This window comes from Anomaloglossus baeobatrachus, chromosome 7 (genome assembly GCF_048569485.1).
Source record: "Anomaloglossus baeobatrachus isolate aAnoBae1 chromosome 7, aAnoBae1.hap1, whole genome shotgun sequence".
NCBI classification, from domain to species: Eukaryota; Metazoa; Chordata; class Amphibia; order Anura; family Aromobatidae; genus Anomaloglossus; species Anomaloglossus baeobatrachus.
In genome coordinates, this window is record NC_134359.1 from 275,959,039 (window position 1) to 275,979,320 (window position 20,282).

Consider the following 20,282-nt stretch of genomic DNA (forward strand, 5'->3'; position numbering starts at 1 on the left):
GGGTGTCTGTGTGGCCCAATTTTTGGAAAAAAGGGAGACTCCGCTTGGAGTAACCCTTGCTTGATGTGTTTTTAAAAGAAGCCAAGATGAACAGAGCTGGGATCAGCAAAGACTTTGCTACCTACCCCGGTGTCATCCTGGGGACGGATAAGAATGGCGTATTTTTGAATGTGCTTGATGCAAATCAAAACATCCTGTTTGCAACTAGGGCCCAAGTGCTGCCACTGATGGGGTGGGTGTCTGTGTGGCCCAATTTTTGGAAAAAAAGGGAGACTCCGCTTGGAGTAACCCTTGCTTGATGTGTTTTTAAAAGAAGCCAAGATGAACAGAGCTGGGATCAGGAAAGACTTTGCTACCTACCCCGGTGTCATCCTGGGGACGGATAAGAATGGCGTATTTTTGAATGTGCTTGATGCAAATCAAAACATCCTGTTTGCAACTAGGGCCCAAGTGCTGCCACTGATGGGGTGGGTGTCTGTGTGGCCCAATTTTTGGAAAAAAAGGGAGACTCCGCTTGGAGTAACCCTTGCTTGATGTGTTTTTAAAAGAAGCCAAGATGAACAGAGCTGGGATCAGCAAAGACTTTGCTACCTACCCCGGTGTCATCCTGGGGACGGTTAATTATGGGGTATTTTTGAATGTGATTGATGCAAATGTAGCTGTGAAGTGTACAACTAGGGCCCAAGTGCTGCCACTGATGGGGTGGGTGTCTGTGTGGCCCAATTTTTGGAAAAAAAGGGAGACTCCGCTTGGAGTAACCCTTGCTTGATGTGTTTTTAAAAGAAGCCAAGATGAACAGAGCTGGGATCAGGAAAGACTTTGCTACCTACCCCGGTGTCATCCTGGGGACGGATAAGAATGGCGTATTTTTGAATGTGCTTGATGCAAATCAAAACATCCTGTTTGCAACTAGGGCCCAAGTGCTGCCACTGATGGGGTGGGTGTCTGTGTGGCCCAATTTTTGGAAAAAAAGGGAGACTCCGCTTGGAGTAACCCTTGCTTGATGTGTTTTTAAAAGAAGCCAAGATGAACAGAGCTGGGATCAGCAAAGACTTTGCTACCTACCCCGGTGTCATCCTGGGGACGGATAAGAATGGCGTATTTTTGAATGTGCTTGATGCAAATCAAAACATCCTGTTTGCAACTAGGGCCCAAGTGCTGCCACTGATGGGGTGGGTGTCTGTGTGGCCCAATTTTTGGAAAAAAAGGGAGACTCCGCTTGGAGTAACCCTTGCTTGATGTGTTTTTAAAAGAAGCCAAGATGAACAGAGCTGGGATCAGGAAAGACTTTGCTACCTACCCCGGTGTCATCCTGGGGACGGATAAGAATGGCGTATTTTTGAATGTGCTTGATGCAAATCAAAACATCCTGTTTGCAACTAGGGCCCAAGTGCTGCCACTGATGGGGTGGGTGTCTGTGTGGCCCAATTTTTGGAAAAAAAGGGAGACTCCGCTTGGAGTAACCCTTGCTTGATGTGTTTTTAAAAGAAGCCAAGATGAACAGAGCTGGGATCAGCAAAGACTTTGCTACCTACCCCGGTGTCATCCTGGGGACGGATAAGAATGGCGTATTTTTGAATGTGCTTGATGCAAATCAAAACATCCTGTTTGCAACTAGGGCCCAAGTGCTGCCACTGATGGAGTGGGTGTCTGTGTGGCCCAATTTTTGGAAAAAAGGGAGACTCCGCTTGGAGTAACCCTTGCTTGATGTGTTTTTAAAAGAAGCCAAGATGAACAGAGCTGGGATCAGGAAATACTTTGCTACCTACCCCGGTGTCATCCTGGGGACGGATAAGAATGGCGTATTTTTGAATGTGCTTGATGCAAATCAAAACATCCTGTTTGCAACTAGGGCCCAAGTGCTGCCACTGATGGGGTGGGTGTCTGTGTGGCCCAATTTTTGGAAAAAAGGGAGACTCCGCTTGGAGTAACCCTTGCTTGATGTGTTTTTAAAAGAAGCCAAGATGAACAGAGCTGGGATCAGCAAAGACTTTGCTACCTACCCCGGTGTCATCCTGGGGACGGATAAGAATGGCGTATTTTTGAATGTGCTTGATGCAAATCAAAACATCCTGTTTGCAACTAGGGCCCAAGTGCTGCCACTGATGGGGTGGGTGTCTGTGTGGCCCAATTTTTGGAAAAAAAGGGAGACTCCGCTTGGAGTAACCCTTGCTTGATGTGTTTTTAAAAGAAGCCAAGATGAACAGAGCTGGGATCAGCAAAGACTTTGCTACCTACCCCGGTGTCATCCTGGGGACGGATAAGAATGGCGTATTTTTGAATGTGCTTGATGCAAATCAAAACATCCTGTTTGCAACTAGGGCCCAAGTGCTGCCACTGATGGGGTGGGTGTCTGTGTGGCCCAATTTTTGGAAAAAAGGGAGACTCCGCTTGGAGTAACCCTTGCTTGATGTGTTTTTAAAAGAAGCCAAGATGAACAGAGCTGGGATCAGGAAAGACTTTGCTACCTACCCCGGTGTCATCCTGGGGACGGATAAGAATGGCGTATTTTTGAATGTGCTTGATGCAAATCAAAACATCCTGTTTGCAACTAGGGCCCAAGTGCTGCCACTGATGGGGTGGGTGTCTGTGTGGCCCAATTTTTGGAAAAAAAGGGAGACTCCGCTTGGAGTAACCCTTGCTTGATGTGTTTTTAAAAGAAGCCAAGATGAACAGAGCTGGGATCAGCAAAGACTTTGCTACCTACCCCGGTGTCATCCTGGGGACGGATAAGAATGGCGTATTTTTGAATGTGCTTGATGCAAATCAAAACATCCTGTTTGCAACTAGGGCCCAAGTGCTGCCACTGATGGGGTGGGTGTCTGTGTGGCCCAATTTTTGGAAAAAAGGGAGACTCCGCTTGGAGTAACCCTTGCTTGATGTGTTTTTAAAAGAAGCCAAGATGAACAGAGCTGGGATCAGCAAAGACTTTGCTACCTACCCCGGTGTCATCCTGGGGACGGATAAGAATGGCGTATTTTTGAATGTGCTTGATGCAAATCAAAACATCCTGTTTGCAACTAGGGCCCAAGTGCTGCCACTGATGGGGTGGGTGTCTGTGTGGCCCAATTTTTGGAAAAAAAGGGAGACTCCGCTTGGAGTAACCCTTGCTTGATGTGTTTTTAAAAGAAGCCAAGATGAACAGAGCTGGGATCAGCAAATACTTTGCTACCTACCCCGGTGTCATCCTGGGGACGGATAAGAATGGCGTATTTTTGAATGTGCTTGATGCAAATCAAAACATCCTGTTTGCAACTAGGGCCCAAGTGCTGCCACTGATGGGGTGGGTGTCTGTGTGGCCCAATTTTTGGAAAAAAAGGGAGACTCCGCTTGGAGTAACCCTTGCTTGATGTGTTTTTAAAAGAAGCCAAGATGAACAGAGCTGGGATCAGCAAAGACTTTGCTACCTACCCCGGTGTCATCCTGGGGACGGATAAGAATGGCGTATTTTTGAATGTGCTTGATGCAAATCAAAACATCCTGTTTGCAACTAGGGCCCAAGTGCTGCCACTGATGGGGTGGGTGTCTGTGTGGCCCAATTTTTGGAAAAAAGGGAGACTCCGCTTGGAGTAACCCTTGCTTGATGTGTTTTTAAAAGAAGCCAAGATGAACAGAGCTGGGATCAGGAAATACTTTGCTACCTACCCCGGTGTCATCCTGGGGACGGATAAGAATGGCGTATTTTTGAATGTGCTTGATGCAAATCAAAACATCCTGTTTGCAACTAGGGCCCAAGTGCTGCCACTGATGGGGTGGGTGTCTGTGTGGCCCAATTTTTGGAAAAAAAAGGGAGACTCCGCTTGGAGTAACCCTTGCTTGATGTGTTTTTAAAAGAAGCCAAGATGAACAGAGCTGGGATCAGCAAAGATTTTGCTACCTACCCCGGTGTCATCCTGGGGACGGATAAGAATGGCGTATTTTTGAATGTGCTTGATGCAAATCAAAACATCCTGTTTGCAACTAGGGCCCAAGTGCTGCCACTGATGGGGTGGGTGTCTGTGTGGCCCAATTTTTGGAAAAAAGGGAGACTCCGCTTGGAGTAACCCTTGCTTGATGTGTTTTTAAAAGAAGCCAAGATGAACAGAGCTGGGATCAGGAAATACTTTGCTACCTACCCCGGTGTCATCCTGGGGACGGATAAGAATGGCGTATTTTTGAATGTGCTTGATGCAAATCAAAACATCCTGTTTGCAACTAGGGCCCAAGTGCTGCCACTGATGGGGTGGGTGTCTGTGTGGCCCAATTTTTGGAAAAAAAGGGAGACTCCGCTTGGAGTAACCCTTGCTTGATGTGTTTTTAAAAGAAGCCAAGATGAACAGAGCTGGGATCAGCAAAGATTTTGCTACCTACCCCGGTGTCATCCTGGGGACGGATAAGAATGGCGTATTTTTGAATGTGCTTGATGCAAATCAAAACATCCTGTTTGCAACTAGGGCCCAAGTGCTGCCACTGATGGGGTGGGTGTCTGTGTGGCCCAATTTTTGGAAAAAAGGGAGACTCCGCTTGGAGTAACCCTTGCTTGATGTGTTTTTAAAAGAAGCCAAGATGAACAGAGCTGGGATCAGGAAATACTTTGCTACCTACCCCGGTGTCATCCTGGGGACGGATAAGAATGGCGTATTTTTGAATGTGCTTGATGCAAATCAAAACATCCTGTTTGCAACTAGGGCCCAAGTGCTGCCACTGATGGGGTGGGTGTCTGTGTGGCCCAATTTTTGGAAAAAAAGGGAGACTCCGCTTGGAGTAACCCTTGCTTGATGTGTTTTTAAAAGAAGCCAAGATGAACAGAGCTGGGATCAGGAAAGACTTTGCTACCTACCCCGGTGTCATCCTGGGGACGGATAAGAATGGCGTATTTTTGAATGTGCTTGATGCAAATCAAAACATCCTGTTTGCAACTAGGGCCCAAGTGCTGCCACTGATGGGGTGGGTGTCTGTGTGGCCCAATTTTTGGAAAAAAAGGGAGACTCCGCTTGGAGTAACCCTTGCTTGATGTGTTTTTAAAAGAAGCCAAGATGAACAGAGCTGGGATCAGCAAAGACTTTGCTACCTACCCCGGTGTCATCCTGGGGATGGATAAGAATGGCGTATTTTTGAATGTGCTTGATGCAAATCAAAACATCCTGTTTGCAACTAGGGCCCAAGTGCTGCCACTGATGGGGTGGGTGTCTGTGTGGCCCAATTTTTGGAAAAAAGGGAGACTCCGCTTGGAGTAACCCTTGCTTGATGTGTTTTTAAAAGAAGCCAAGATGAACAGAGCTGGGATCAGGAAATACTTTGCTACCTACCCCGGTGTCATCCTGGGGACGGATAAGAATGGCGTATTTTTGAATGTGCTTGATGCAAATCAAAACATCCTGTTTGCAACTAGGGCCCAAGTGCTGCCACTGATGGGGTGGGTGTCTGTGTGGCCCAATTTTTGGAAAAAAAGGGAGACTCCGCTTGGAGTAACCCTTGCTTGATGTGTTTTTAAAAGAAGCCAAGATGAACAGAGCTGGGATCAGGAAAGACTTTGCTACCTACCCCGGTGTCATCCTGGGGACGGATAAGAATGGCGTATTTTTGAATGTGCTTGATGCAAATCAAAACATCCTGTTTGCAACTAGGGCCCAAGTGCTGCCACTGATGGGGTGGGTGTCTGTGTGGCCCAATTTTTGGAAAAAAAAAGGGAGACTCCGCTTGGAGTAACCCTTGCTTGATGTGTTTTTAAAAGAAGCCAAGATGAACAGAGCTGGGATCAGCAAAGACTTTGCTACCTACCCCGGTGTCATCCTGGGGACGGATAAGAATGGCGTATTTTTGAATGTGCTTGATGCAAATCAAAACATCCTGTTTGCAACTAGGGCCCAAGTGCTGCCACTGATGGGGTGGGTGTCTGTGTGGCCCAATTTTTGGAAAAAAGGGAGACTCCGCTTGGAGTAACCCTTGCTTGATGTGTTTTTAAAAGAAGCCAAGATGAACAGAGCTGGGATCAGGAAATACTTTGCTACCTACCCCGGTGTCATCCTGGGGACGGATAAGAATGGCGTATTTTTGAATGTGCTTGATGCAAATCAAAACATCCTGTTTGCAACTAGGGCCCAAGTGCTGCCACTGATGGGGTGGGTGTCTGTGTGGCCCAATTTTTGGAAAAAAAGGGAGACTCCGCTTGGAGTAACCCTTGCTTGATGTGTTTTTAAAAGAAGCCAAGATGAACAGAGCTGGGATCAGCAAAAACTTTGCTACCTACCCCGGTGTCATCCTGGGGACGGATAAGAATGGCGTATTTTTGAATGTGCTTGATGCAAATCAAAACATCCTGTTTGCAACTAGGGCCCAAGTGCTGCCACTGATGGGGTGGGTGTCTGTGTGGCCCAATTTTTGGAAAAAAAGGGAGACTCCGCTTGGAGTAACCCTTGCTTGATGTGTTTTTAAAAGAAGCCAAGATGAACAGAGCTGGGATCAGCAAAGACTTTGCTACCTACCCCGGTGTCATCCTGGGGACGGATAAGAATGGCGTATTTTTGAATGTGCTTGATGCAAATCAAAACATCCTGTTTGCAACTAGGGCCCAAGTGCTGCCACTGATGGGGTGGGTGTCTGTGTGGCCCAATTTTTGGAAAAAAGGGAGACTCCGCTTGGAGTAACCCTTGCTTGATGTGTTTTTAAAAGAAGCCAAGATGAACAGAGCTGGGATCAGGAAATACTTTGCTACCTACCCCGGTGTCATCCTGGGGACGGATAAGAATGGCGTATTTTTGAATGTGCTTGATGCAAATCAAAACATCCTGTTTGCAACTAGGGCCCAAGTGCTGCCACTGATGGGGTGGGTGTCTGTGTGGCCCAATTTTTGGAAAAAAAGGGAGACTCCGCTTGGAGTAACCCTTGCTTGATGTGTTTTTAAAAGAAGCCAAGATGAACAGAGCTGGGATCAGCAAAGACTTTGCTACCTACCCCGGTGTCATCCTGGGGACGGATAAGAATGGCGTATTTTTGAATGTGCTTGATGCAAATCAAAACATCCTGTTTGCAACTAGGGCCCAAGTGCTGCCACTGATGGGGTGGGTGTCTGTGTGGCCCAATTTTTGGAAAAAAAGGGAGACTCCGCTTGGAGTAACCCTTGCTTGATGTGTTTTTAAAAGAAGCCAAGATGAACAGAGCTGGGATCAGGAAAGACTTTGCTACCTACCCCGGTGTCATCCTGGGGACGGATAAGAATGGCGTATTTTTGAATGTGCTTGATGCAAATGTAGCTGTGAAGTGTACAACTGGGGCACAACTGCTGCCACTGAAGGGGTGGGTGTGTGTGTGGCCCAATTTTTGGAAAAAATGGAGACTCCGCTTGGAGTCACCTTGCGGTGTTTTACATGATTTTAGAAGGGCGTGCCATGCCTATATCTGTGTGTCCTCCTCTTTTTCCTTGTCCAGCTGTTTTGTTTTCGCATGAGTATATGTCCTTGTCACTTTCCAATGTGTTTGAGTTGTTTGTCACCTTTAGGACACCTTTGAGGGTGTTTTCTAGGTGTTTTTCTGTGTTTGTGATTGCCTGCCATTGTTTCCTATGCAGTTCGAGTTCGGTTCGTCGAACGTTCGACGAACCGAACTCGAACGGGAGGTCCGTTCGGCGAACCAACCTCGAGCCGAACCGCGACCGGTTCGCTCATCTCTACTCCTGACAGCCCCTATGGTAAATGTAAGTGTTATATACGGTACTGGATCTCGGCTCTGTTATCTCTTATTGGTCTGTGAACATTTAATATGTCATGTGTGCGCAATTTTCAATTTACACAATAAAAAAACTGGACGGGAGTCGTGGGAAATGTCATTGAATTGTAATATGGTTTATTATATAGGATTCCGGTGTCCACCGTTGTTTTTCTCATTATGTCTGGGAATTAGATTTCCTTACACATCACAATCCAGAGGTGCAGTTGGAACAACAACAGAAAAAGCAAGTTAAGCATTAAAACAGGGGTGGGGAACCTCTGGCCCGCAGGCCGTATGCGGCCCGCGATGACTTTTTATGCAGCCCCTGGGCACATTCCTGGGGATCGCAGTACTCGGGTGGCAGCCGTGGTCTTGTCGGCTGCCGACCCTTTTAATTACAATGAGTGGGGCACATACAATTAGGTTCTCCATATGCTGGCCTGTGCCAGCATACTGAGAACGTACTTTGTAGAGAGAGATGCCCGGCACTCCAGTCATGGAGAAGAAGAGGAGCAGTAGGTTCACCGGCCTCCCTGCAGTACATGCGTCCCGGCGCTGTGTGAGCCATGCTGCATCCCGCCCATTCCCTTCATTAGCTGCGTGGAGCTGACAGGAGCGGCGGTGTCTTCTGCAACTCCGGTCACCTTCATGCAGCAGAGCGGGAAGCGACGCTGGACCATCCTTGATTACGCCGGACATGGAGGGCTTTTTCGGGCTTATAAAATTGGTGAACAAGGCAATTTGTTAGTGTTTTTTTTTCTAATAAAGGATTGTTCGGGTGTGTGTGTTTATTTACTGTAATTTACAGATCAATCATGGAAGGTATCTCGGGGAGACGCCTGACATGATTAATCTCGGACTTATTGGCAGCTATGGGCTGCCAATAACTCCTTATTACCCCGATTTGCCAACGCACCAGGGCAAATCGGGAAGAGACGGGTACAGTCCCAGAACTGTCGCATATAATGTATGCGGCAATTCTGGGCGGCTGCTGACTGATATTGTTAGGCTGGGGGGCTCCCTATAACGTGGGGCTCCCCATCCTGAGAATACCAGCCTTCAGCCGTATGGCTTTATCTGGCTGGTATTAAAATTGGGGGGGACCGCACGCCGTTTTTTTTAATTATTTATTTATTTATTTTACTGCACAGTATAGACACGCCCACCGGCTGCTGTGATTGGGTGCAGTGAGACAGCTGTCACTCAGCGTGGGGGCGTGTCTGACTGCAACCACTCACAGGTGTCTGTGGGTGGGGAAAGCAGGGAATACGAGATTGATTAATGAGCGGCCGGCATATTCAAAGTAATTGTTGCCGCGTATTCTCTGCACAGCTGTTCCTCGCCACGCTGGTGATCGGTGAGCGGTATGAGCCGGGGGAAGAAAAAAACCGAGCGCCAATGTAAGTATGACTGAGAACAGCAGAAAAAAAGGTAAATATACTGAATTTAATTTAAAAAAAATAATAAAATAATAAGATCGCTAGTGTAAAAACGCACACGCACGAAACGTGCTGGACACGGAGATACTCCGCGTGCGGTCCGTGCAGGCACGGACCCATAGACTAAAGCGGGTCCGTGCCTGCGTGCTGCCGGCCAAAAACGGACATGTCGTCCGGGTAGAAAAGGGCACACACGTACTTACCACACGGACACACGTTCCGTGTGATTTTACGTGTGTGTGCCATCTACCATTGAATAACATGGGTCTCCGTGTGTACGTGTCTCCGGTACGTGCAAATACGTACCGCACACGTACAAATTAAACGGATGTGTGTTGCGGGTCTAAAAGGTATCAACCACAGAGGACTCTCTGTTCTTTTAAAGGGAATCTGTCACCAGATTTGGGGCCTATAAGCTGCAGCCACCACCAGTTAGCTCTTATATACAGCATTCTAACATGCTGTATATAAAAGAGCCCAGGCCGCTGTGTAGAATGTAAAAATCACTTTATAATACTCACCTAAACGGGCGGTGCAGACTGGTCAAATGGGTGTCTCCGTTCTCCAGTACTGGCGCATCCTCTTTTGGCCATCTATGTCCTCTTTCTTCTGAAGCCGGGGTGCATGACACGTCCTACATCATCCACACTAGCCGGCATTGAGCTCCTGCGCAGGTGCACTATATTAATTTGATCTGCCTTGCTCATGACAAATCAAAGTGCACCTGCGCAGGACCTCAATGCCGACCTCTGTGCATGACATAGGACACGTCATGCACCCAGGCTTCAGAAGAAGGAGGACAAAGATGGCCGAAAGAGGAGGCGCCGCACCCAGGGAACAGAGCCACCCAATCGACAAGTCTGCACCGCACCGCCCATTTAGGTGAGTATTATAAAGTGGTTTTTATGTTCTACACAGCGGACTGGGCTCTTATATACAGCATGTTAGAATGCTGCATATAAGAGCCCAGTGGTGGTGACCGCAGCTTATAGGCCCCAAATCACTTGACAGATTCCCTTTAAAAGAACAGAGAGTCCTCTGTGGTTGATACCTTTTAATTCAGGGGTGGGGAACCTTTTTTCTGCCAGGTTCCCTTTAATCAATTTTTTTCAGAAAAATAATAAAATGCAGTTATCCTGATCTCTCCCTTGGAGGGGACATTACAGGATGGGGGATGAGCAACAAATGACCAGGTCTTAAGAATGAGTGTAAAGGGGGCTTTAGACGCTGCGATATCGGTAACGATATATCGTCGGGGTCACGTCGTTAGTGACGCACATCCGGCGCCATTACCGACATCGCAGCGTGTGACACAAATGAGCGACAATCAACAAGCACAAAAACGTGAAAAATCATTGCTCGTTGACACGTCGCTCATTTCCTTAATATCGCTGCTGCAACAGGTACGATGTTGTTTGTCATTCCTGCGGCAGCATACATCGCTATGTGTGACACCACAGGAGCAACAAACATCTCCTTACCTGCCTCCACCGGCAATGCGGAAGTAAGAAGGTGGGCGGGATGTTACGTCCCGCTCATCTCCGTCCCTCCTCTTCTATTGGCCGGCCGCTCAGTCACACTACAGTGATGTCGCTATGACGCCGAACGCACCTCCCTTTTGAAGGAGGGATTGTTTGGCGGTCACAGTGACGTCGCTGCACAGGTATGTGCGTGTGACTCTGCCGTAGCGATAATGTTCGCTACGGCAGCGATCACCACATATCGTGCAACCGACGGGGGCGGGTGCTATCGGTCGCGACATCGCTAGCAAACGCTAGCGATGTCGCAATGTGTAAAGCACCCTTTAGACTTTGGTCATTTCTTGAGCTCAGCGTATTGAAGACTTGTCCTGGTTTCTCCCTCACCCGGGCGCTGGATACTATATACAAAAGTGAGTATTAGGTTCCTGGTTTGTTTCCTTTTATTTTATGAAACTTATTTGCAATGTTTTACTGCCTGACATTTGTTATCTACTTTTGAATTCATTCAGCATTGTGTCTGTTTTCATTATATTAGACTCCATGTAATAAGTTCTGTCTTCTGTTCTTAAAGAGAACCTGTTGAGCTGACAGGCAATCCTATTAATCCGAATCCAGGTCTGGCAGTGCTAAACGTGGGTATAGAGGAGTTTTCTTGGGAATCCAGGGGTTTATTAGTTCACATTCTAGTAGCTGCCAGATATTGCATAAGTTTGCACTGGAAATCCCCAAAGACGCCTACATTAGTTGAACTATATAACCGAATTAATCTCCAATGCCAATACGAGTTCTGTCTGGCTCACTCCATCCGCGCCAAAAACAAAATACTTCAGATTTGGGACACGTGGCTAAACTCTGTATATGCATCCCCTGTCAGGGATCTGTCTCCAGGGCAAACTGTTGATAATTAAAAATGGGTCAAATAGGGTCAAAGAGAGAGTTACGCAGGGAGTTCACCCATACCACATGTCAATATTCAAGGTGTTTAAATCTCTGTTGTTGTTACTGCTCGGGCGACCCCGAAACGCCATCCAATTCCCTCCCTCCCCCCTCCCCCTCCCTGGTTGCTTCCTTGCAACCATCCATGGTTCTCCCCCTCTCCCCACCTCTCTCTCCCCTCCCCTTTCTTATCTTCCTTTCTAAGGGGTGCTTCACACACAGCGAGCTCGCTGCCGAGATCGCTGCTGAGTCACGCTTTTTGTGACACAGCAGTGACCTCATTAGCGATCTCGCTGTGTGTGACACTGAGCAGCGATCTGGCCCCTGCTGCGAGATCGCTGCTCGTTACACACAGCCCTGGTTCGTTTTCTTCAAAGCCGCTCTCCCACTGTGACACACAGATCACTGTGTGTGACAGCGAGAGAGTGACAAATGAAGCGAGCAGGGAGCAGGAGCCGGCATCTGGCAGCTGCGGTAAGCTGTAACCAAGATAAACATCGGGTAACCAAGGTGGTTACCCGATATTTACCTTAGTTACCAGCCTCTGCAGCTCTCACACTGCCTGTGCTGCTGGCTCCGGCTCTCTGCACATGTAGCTGCATTACACATCGGGTTAATTAACCCGATGTGTACTGTAGCTAGGAGAGCAAGGAGCCAGCGCTAAACAGTGTGCGCGGCTCCCTGCTCTCTGCACACATGTAGCTGCATTACACATCGGGTTAATTAACCCGATGTGTACTGTAGCTAGGAGAGCAAAGCTAAGCGGTGTGCGCTGGTAACTAATGTAAACATCGGGTAACCATACCTGATGTTTACCTTAGTTACCAGTGTCCGCAGCTTCCAGACGCCGGCTCCGTGCAAGCGCAGCGTCGCTTGCACGTCGCTGCTGGCTGGGGGCTGGTCACTGGTCGCTGGTGAGATCTGCCTGTTTGACAGCTCACCAGCGACCATGTAGCGATGCAGCAGCGATCCTGACCAGGTCAGATCGCTGGTTGGATCGCTGCTGCATCGCTAAAGTGTGAAGGTACCCTTACTCTCTGGTTCTGGTTGTTTGGATCCCTCGTTTTGAGGATTAAAGAGTAAATTGGTAGGTTGACTCTATACGTATTGGGTATTGATTAACCTAAAAAAAGTTGCAACTTGCATCAGACATGATTGGTGGTGGTGTGACAGGAAATGTGAATCATAATCAAAGGTGATACTACCACATGTTACAGCGTTGTCCTCTTTGTGTATTATTGCCAATGATACCTGAATTTCTCCTTTTTGTAATGTAACTTCCTACAATAAAAATTGATTGGAGAGAGAGAACCTGTCAGGTCCAATATGCACCCAAAACCACGAGCAGTTCTGGGTGCATATATGGATACTATACACAAAAGTGAGTATTAGGTTCCTGGTTTGTTTCCTTTTATTTTATGAAACTTATTTGCAATGTTTTACTGCCTGACATTTGTTATCTACTTTTGAATTCATTCAGCATTGTGGCTGTTTTCATTATATTAGACTCCATGTAATTAGTTCTGTCTTCTGTTCTTAAAGAGAACCTGTCAGGTCCAATATGCACCCAAAACCACGAGCAGTTCTGGGTGCATATTGCTAATCCCTGCCTAAGGCGGGCTTTGCACGCTGCGACATAGGTAACAATGTGTTACCGATGCTGCAGCGATAGTCCCGCCCCCGTCGCACGTGCAATATCTAGTGAAAGCTGCCGTAGCGATTATTATCGCTACGGCAGTTTCACATGCACATACCTGCCGTGCGATGTCCCTCTGGCCGGCGACCCGCCTCCTTCCTAAGGGGGCGGGTCGTGCGGCGTCACAGCCAATTGAAGTGGAGGAGCGGAGATGAGCAGGATGTAAACATCCCGCCCACCTCCGTCCTTCTCATTGCAGCCGGGAGGCAGGTAAGGTGATGTTCCTCACTCCTGCGGCTTTACACACAGCGATGTGTGCTGCCGCAGGAGCGAGGAACAACATCGCACCTGTCGCTGCACCGGCATTATGGAAATGTCGGAGGCTGCAGCGATGATACGATAACGACGCTTTTGCGCTCGTTCATCGTATCAAAAAGGATTTACACGTTGCGATATCGACTGCGACGCCGGATGTGCGTCACTTTCGATTTGACCCTATCGACATCGCACGTGCAATGTCGCAACGTGCAAAGCCGCCCTAACTGTCCCTGTATACATTAGCATAGATAAAGAGAGCTTTACAAAAAGTATTTCTAAAGATCTCTTATTATATGCTAATGAGGCCATGACTAGTCCCCTGGGCATTAGTACCCTTGCTAGTCGGCCCCCTTAGAATTTTAGCACGCCCTTGTTGTCGCTCTCACCTCTCTGCTGCCATCCCCTCCGATACTGGATTTCGGCTCAGTACGGATGATCCTGAGATTTCAGTCATGTGCACTGCATCAGTTTGAAGCCGGGACACGTACACCCGGCTTCATAGTGAGCAGAAGTCCAGGATCATGCGCACTGAGCAGAAATCCTGCGTCGGATGCAATGGCAGAGGAAAGGTGAGTGCGACCATCCTCTGACACTGCGCACTCATTAGCACCCCCACAAGTGCATCCATCTAGAACTTTCCACGTGAGTTTTCCTTCTGTCTGTGACTTTTACATTTATTATTTTCACAGTTTTGAAATCCAGGAAAAATCTGAAGATTAATTCTGAAGCCATAATGGAGAAAGGAGAAAGCGATGTGTGGGGAGATGAGCGGTGCAAAGAGGAGGATCCTACAGGTAATCGCCCCCACAATATAAATAAGAGCAGAGTCACATTCTCTTCATTCTACAGGGTTTTATAATCTTTACAAATACAGTAATTTACATTGTTTACATGAGGTATGCGGTGTACACTGGTACATCAAGGGTTAAAATCCCCACAGGGCTTGTTACTGGGCAGAATAGCTGGTGGGCGGAGTCTTGGTACATAACTGCGGTTACCTCAGGTGTTAGTCAGAGTACAGTTGGAGCTCAGCCAGTGCACAGGCCAGACACGAGGGGAATTTACTCCCCGCTCCAGAGGGCTGTATGGGAACGGACTGACCCGAAACTACAAGTAGGATCTCTTAGGACTTTTACACCTTTAGGCAGATGGAATGCCCTGGTCTGCACAGCGCCCTATCCTACCCAAAATGTAATCCCTTCATTCCCAAGCCGGTTTTCACCTTCATGACCCGGGCATTTTTTTTCAATTCTGACCAGTCTCACTTTAAAAGGTTGCAACTAGTGATTGGCAGGCTCGCAGATAACCGGGACTGGCGGGTTCGTGTTATCTGGTTTTTTTAAATCCGGTTCCAGTCCCCATATAAGTCAATAGGGACCAGAATCCAGTGATTAAAAATGTTGGTACAAAGGATAGCTTATAGGAGCAGGCGTGCTGTACTTACTGATGCTCTGTCGCAGCTATCCACTGCTTCGAGGCCACGCATTCACTTCTGGAGCCAATAATTTACCTTCATTGAAATGTACTGCTTTCCTCGCCCACCAGTGCCTGTGATTGGTTGCAGTCAGACGCACTCCCACTCTGAGTGTCAGCTGAGTGCTTCTAATCACAGAGGCTTTGTGGGTCTATAGCGTATAGTAAAAATTATGATATCCAGCACAGATAAAGCATACGGCTAAAGGCTGCAGCCCCCAGCCGTGCGCTCATCTTGGCTGTGTATCAAAATAAGAGGAACCGCATTCACTTTTTATTTTTAATTATTTAATAAATAATTAAAATAAAATGACGTGCGGTTCCCCCAAATTTTAATACCCAGCCATGATAAAGCCTGACAGCTGGGGGCTGGTAATCTCAGGCTGGGGAGACCACTGGTTAGTAGAACGCCCCCCAGCCTAAAAATAGCTGCCCAGGCTTGTTGCATCAATTAAACGCGACAAATCCAGTGCTTTACCGGGCTCTTCACTAAGCCCTACATTAGTGATGGGGAGTGTCTATGAGACCCCCCATCACTAATCTGTAAGTGAAAGTAAATAAACACAAACAATGAAAAAATAATTTATTTGGAATAAAATACAAAAAAAACCTACATCTGAGTCACAGCGAGTGGCCATAGAGCATGACTGTGCACTGTGAGCTCTCGGCAGAGAATTAATGAGCCACTCAATCAGCAGTGACGTAACTCAAGTTATTTGCAGTCACAGCTGGAGGTTCCCACGGTCCTCCCCCTGTAACCGCAGGTAACCTGACCTCAGGTGACCTCAGTAAAGTCAGTGACCTCACCTCAGGTGAAAACAGCATCTCCTGGCAGACAATGGTGGGTTTTTTTTGCCAAGAGATGTAGATTTGGTGATGAAATGTCCACACCATTTGCCAAGAGATGTAGATTTGGTGATGAAATGTTCACACCATAATCATGCACCCAATCTACACCTCCTGACAAAAAAACGCAGCACCACCATATCATACCGCATGCGATTTTGATGCCCGGGCGGCTGCAGGCTGCTATTTTTAGGCTGGGGGGCAGCCTAATAACCATAGGCCTCCCCAATCTAAGAATACCAGCCCCCAGCTGTCAGGCTTTATAATGGATATTAAAATTTTGGGGTGATCGTACGTCGTTTTTTAAAATTATTTATTTAAATAATTAAAAAGAAGTCGCTTGCGGTTCCTATTATTTTGATATACAGCCAAGATAAGCATACGGCTGGGGCCTGCAGCCTGTTGCCATAAACGTTATCTGTGCTGGGTATCATAATATGTGGGGACCCTACGCCAATTGTTTTATGTATTTATATTTATACCACGGTAGACCCACAGACAGCGCTTGTGATTGGTTGCAGTCAGACGATGTCACACAGGCTGGGGCCGCTTCTGACTGCAACTAATCACAGACGCCAGGCCGGCCGGTGGGTGGGGAAAGCCGTGCATATGGATGAGCAATAATGAGCGGCCCAGTAAGTGAAGGAGAGGCCACGGGAGCAGTGTACAGCCGCAACAAAGCCTCAGTAAGTATGAAGCGCTCACTTCATTCTTATTTTCTTTATTTTTCCTTTATTTTATTTTTGTAATTATTCAAGACCCGGAATCCCGGGCCCGGCACTTGGGCACCTTTGAAGCCACAATTGTCACTGCGTATCTAGTGACTAGGGACATGCTCAGGGCTAGCTTAATTTTACCATCTGAGACCATGCAAATTAAATGTGTTTTTTCCTTTGGGCTCACTAGGGGGACCATTTTATAAACTGCAACCATCAATTAATTCATCCAGGGATTGCAGTGAGCATATTGACCCTACAGGTGTGTCATAAAATTGTATACTATTGGGCTGTGAAGAAAATAATGATTACATTTTTACCACTAAATATTGTTTTAACCCCAGATTTCCAATTTTTACGAGAGGAATAAATAAAAAAAGGCCCTGTTATGTGTTACACAATTTCTTCTGAATGTGGCAATACCCCACATGTGACTGTACAGTACTTTTTGACTTCTCCATAGGGCTCAGGAGTGAAAAAGAACCATTGGATTTTTGTAGCACAGATTTTCCTAGAATAGTTTTGTCGAAATGATGATGACGGGACTCAAACGGTCCCTCGGGATCTGTCTGCTGTTCCAAATTATATTGTTGTGTGTGCACAGCGAGAAAGAATAACAATTAGTTGAATCAATTATGACTCTCTCTCTCTCACAACTGACGAGCCGACTGAAACTTTAATCTTAGACAAAGCCTTTATAGTAAGGGTGTATACAAAAGTATGGTCCAATCAAGTATCGCAGACCAAGGCTTCAAGACGTATAGAAATTAGCATAATCTCTTCTGGATTGGTCAGTCCAAGTTTTAGGAATTTCTCCTTTGTTCATCATCTTGGGTGTAGACAGGATGTGGCAGCCATCTTCAATTTACATATACTGGTATATACTGTGTTAAGGAAAATCACTAAATATACAATATACATAAATACGTGTTAGTAAGAAAACAAAAGCATGCATAAATATGTGTGTTAGTTTACATCTACTAAACTATGTACCTGAGTCTATGAAATGGCTGAATTAAGTATTTTTGGTTACTCAATTCTTATCCCCAACAGTCCCCCCTAAAAGCTTATTTCTGCCATTTCTGAATCCCAAGGGTACTGTGTTTCCTTAGGAAGAGAGGTAGAGATATCTATGCGGAAGACCTGCTTAACTGAACGTTGAGGCATGGGTGGAGAGGGGAAAGGGTTTTCTTCACCGGTTTGAGACCAAGGATTCCTAGGCAAGTCCTCACCCTTTGTAGTGGGGCTTTCCCATGTCCCAAGGTTCTCTAAGTCCTCTCTTCTTCCAATTCTAGCAGAATCGTTATATAACTGGGAGAAAGGGTCGTGTTGGTCTTTATGGGCATGTCGTCTATCATACCTAGGTCTTCTGTTTTGAGTAAAGGAAAGGTCCCTCCTAATGTGACTTCAGCTGTTTTGGAAAATATTTTCTTTAAACGCGGAATTACACAAACCAGAATGGCTAGTAATATAACTAATACTATAATTAAGGCGGTCCCTATCTGGATCAACCAGCCTTTAAAAGAACTCGTCCACCCAAAATAGTCTCCCCAGGGGTCGGTTACTCCTGAATTCTTCTTCAATTTTTCAGACAGTGTAGTGAGTTTTTTTTACAGCTAAGGTGACCTTCCTATCCACTCCAGTGTTATGTGGTATATATGTGCAACAAACATCTCCCACCATTTTACAGACGCCACCTTTCTCTGCGAGGATCATATCTAAGGCCATTCTATTTTGATAAGCCATGATGGAGGTCAAATCTAGTTGTTCTGCTAGTCCCTGTAAGGCATCACGTGTATAGTTAACGAAATGTTGCTGATTATAGTAAATATAATTGATCCAGTCTACATTTTTATTTACAGTAATTATGGGGATAATAGATTCGAATGCCGCCCTGACTTGGTCTCTAGCTTTATATTCGTCAGGGACCCCCCTGGGCACTCCAATGGCGTCAATGTAAACATGTGGGTCAAAAGAGCCTTTAGGTGTATTTCTACCGGTACGGTCATCGTCTGTACTCCGTCGATTCCTTAAGTTGACTTTGATGTGTGCTAAAAAGTCATTTTCTTTGACAGTGTGGTCAGCGGGGGCTATGTGTATAGGCATAAGTGCCTTAGCTAAAGTACATTTTCCCGTCCAATTTCCTTCTGCTCGTGATCGAATTCTCATATCCACACAAATCCAAAACACATCTGCCACAGACTGTACCTGGTTAATTAAGTGATCACGGGTGAGATTGCTGTAGGATCCACAGAATCCATCTCGAAATCTACCCATATCTCTCCCTTGACCACTCACATTATAACAGGTATAGTTGCCAGGGTATATAGTGATGCCTTTCTTTCCCAAGGGAGGGGGCCTTGGATATTATAGGGTATCTCTTTTTCCATTCTTCACATGCATTTCCCTCTGTCATATTTGTAAACAGACTAACAAGACATAATTCAGCTTCGTAATCTAAATTAAGTAGGACAGTTACTAAATGAGGTCTGTCTCCTGCACATACATAACAGTCTGACCAGTTGACTTGGTGTACTGTATATTTCATCCATTCTAACCACAGGTTGGTGTCTGTATAACCCTGTTCAACCGCATATACATCTTCCATGGTGGGATTAGCTATGGCTACCATACTATGTAAGGTCTGAATATGTGAGACCATTTGAAATACTGGTAGAACTTTTGTCATCTGTAATAACCTGAATTTTCCCAACTGTGTACAACCATTGTGTCCACCCTTTATATGTGTACCCAGAAGGTATATACCTTCATCCTGTGGTTGGGGGTGTTCTATGTTGAGAACTAAAGGGTTACACTGGTTAATCGTAGTACATGTTCTAGTGACTGGTGCACGGGAGAGTGTCATCCTGATAAGTAAAGATCTGCCCTTCTCATCCCGTTTATTTAAGGCTACACTTGGTTTGTATCCCCAATTTTCACCAGTATTCCACCCAACAGCCTTCCATGACCTACATGTGTCTCCATATTCACCTCCTGTAACACATATGTACTGTTGTCCCTGTCTCAAGTGTGCTTGACTTCCCATTTGGGGGACCCATCCTGTTTCACATTTCACAATATCATAGTAGTCAAATGTGAAAGTGACAACTTGTGTCGTACTATTGTACCAAAACGTAACCACCTCATTTGTTTTGGTAACAGTGGCCTGAGACCATACAGATTTTTTGAAAAGGATAAGTATAAGCAGGACACTCATCGACCCTTCTGCAATGCGAGGCGTGGATCCATGTTGCCCTGCCTTCGAGTTTCACGTAGGTGAGAGTCACCAGGATTATCTGGAACGGGCCTTCGTATCAGGGCTCCAGACAATTCTTCCTGACGTGTTTCTTAACCACCACTCACTCTCCTGGTTTCAATGTGTGGGTGGCTAGATCTGTCTCAGAATCTGGAAGAGAAGAGAAAACTGATGCATGTGTTTTAGTTAACTCTCGACTTAGTTCAATAACAAACTGCACCACCGAGTCGTGGTGGTCAGACAAATTTTGAGGGAAATAACATCCTAATCTGGGGACGGAACCGAAAAGTATTTCAAAGGGGGTCAGGCCATATTTTGCAACAGGGGTGTTTCTGAAATGGTACAGGACTATAGGGAGAAGTTCTGTCCAGGTGTCACGTCCCCACCAGAGTCCGCTCCTGCGACTTCTGCTCCGATCGCCAGACGACGCCATGTTCCCACCATGGATAGTGCTGGTGATGGGAGAGGAGTCGGTGCCCATGGCTCTGCGGAGCA

General features: G+C 46.5%; 1 protein-coding gene across 1 annotated transcript in view; it reads left to right on the forward strand.

Moving 5' to 3' along the window:
* The window catches only part of LOC142245471 (uncharacterized), a 189,534-nt gene that overhangs the window by 21,062 nt on the left and 148,190 nt on the right, over nucleotides 1-20,282 (forward strand). Inside the window, exon 2 of the mRNA XM_075318197.1 lies at nucleotides 14,186-14,290. Within this exon, the coding sequence (XP_075174312.1) occupies nucleotides 14,230-14,290 (61 nt within the window). The 5' untranslated portion in view covers nucleotides 14,186-14,229. The remainder of the gene's footprint in view (nucleotides 1-14,185; nucleotides 14,291-20,282) is intronic.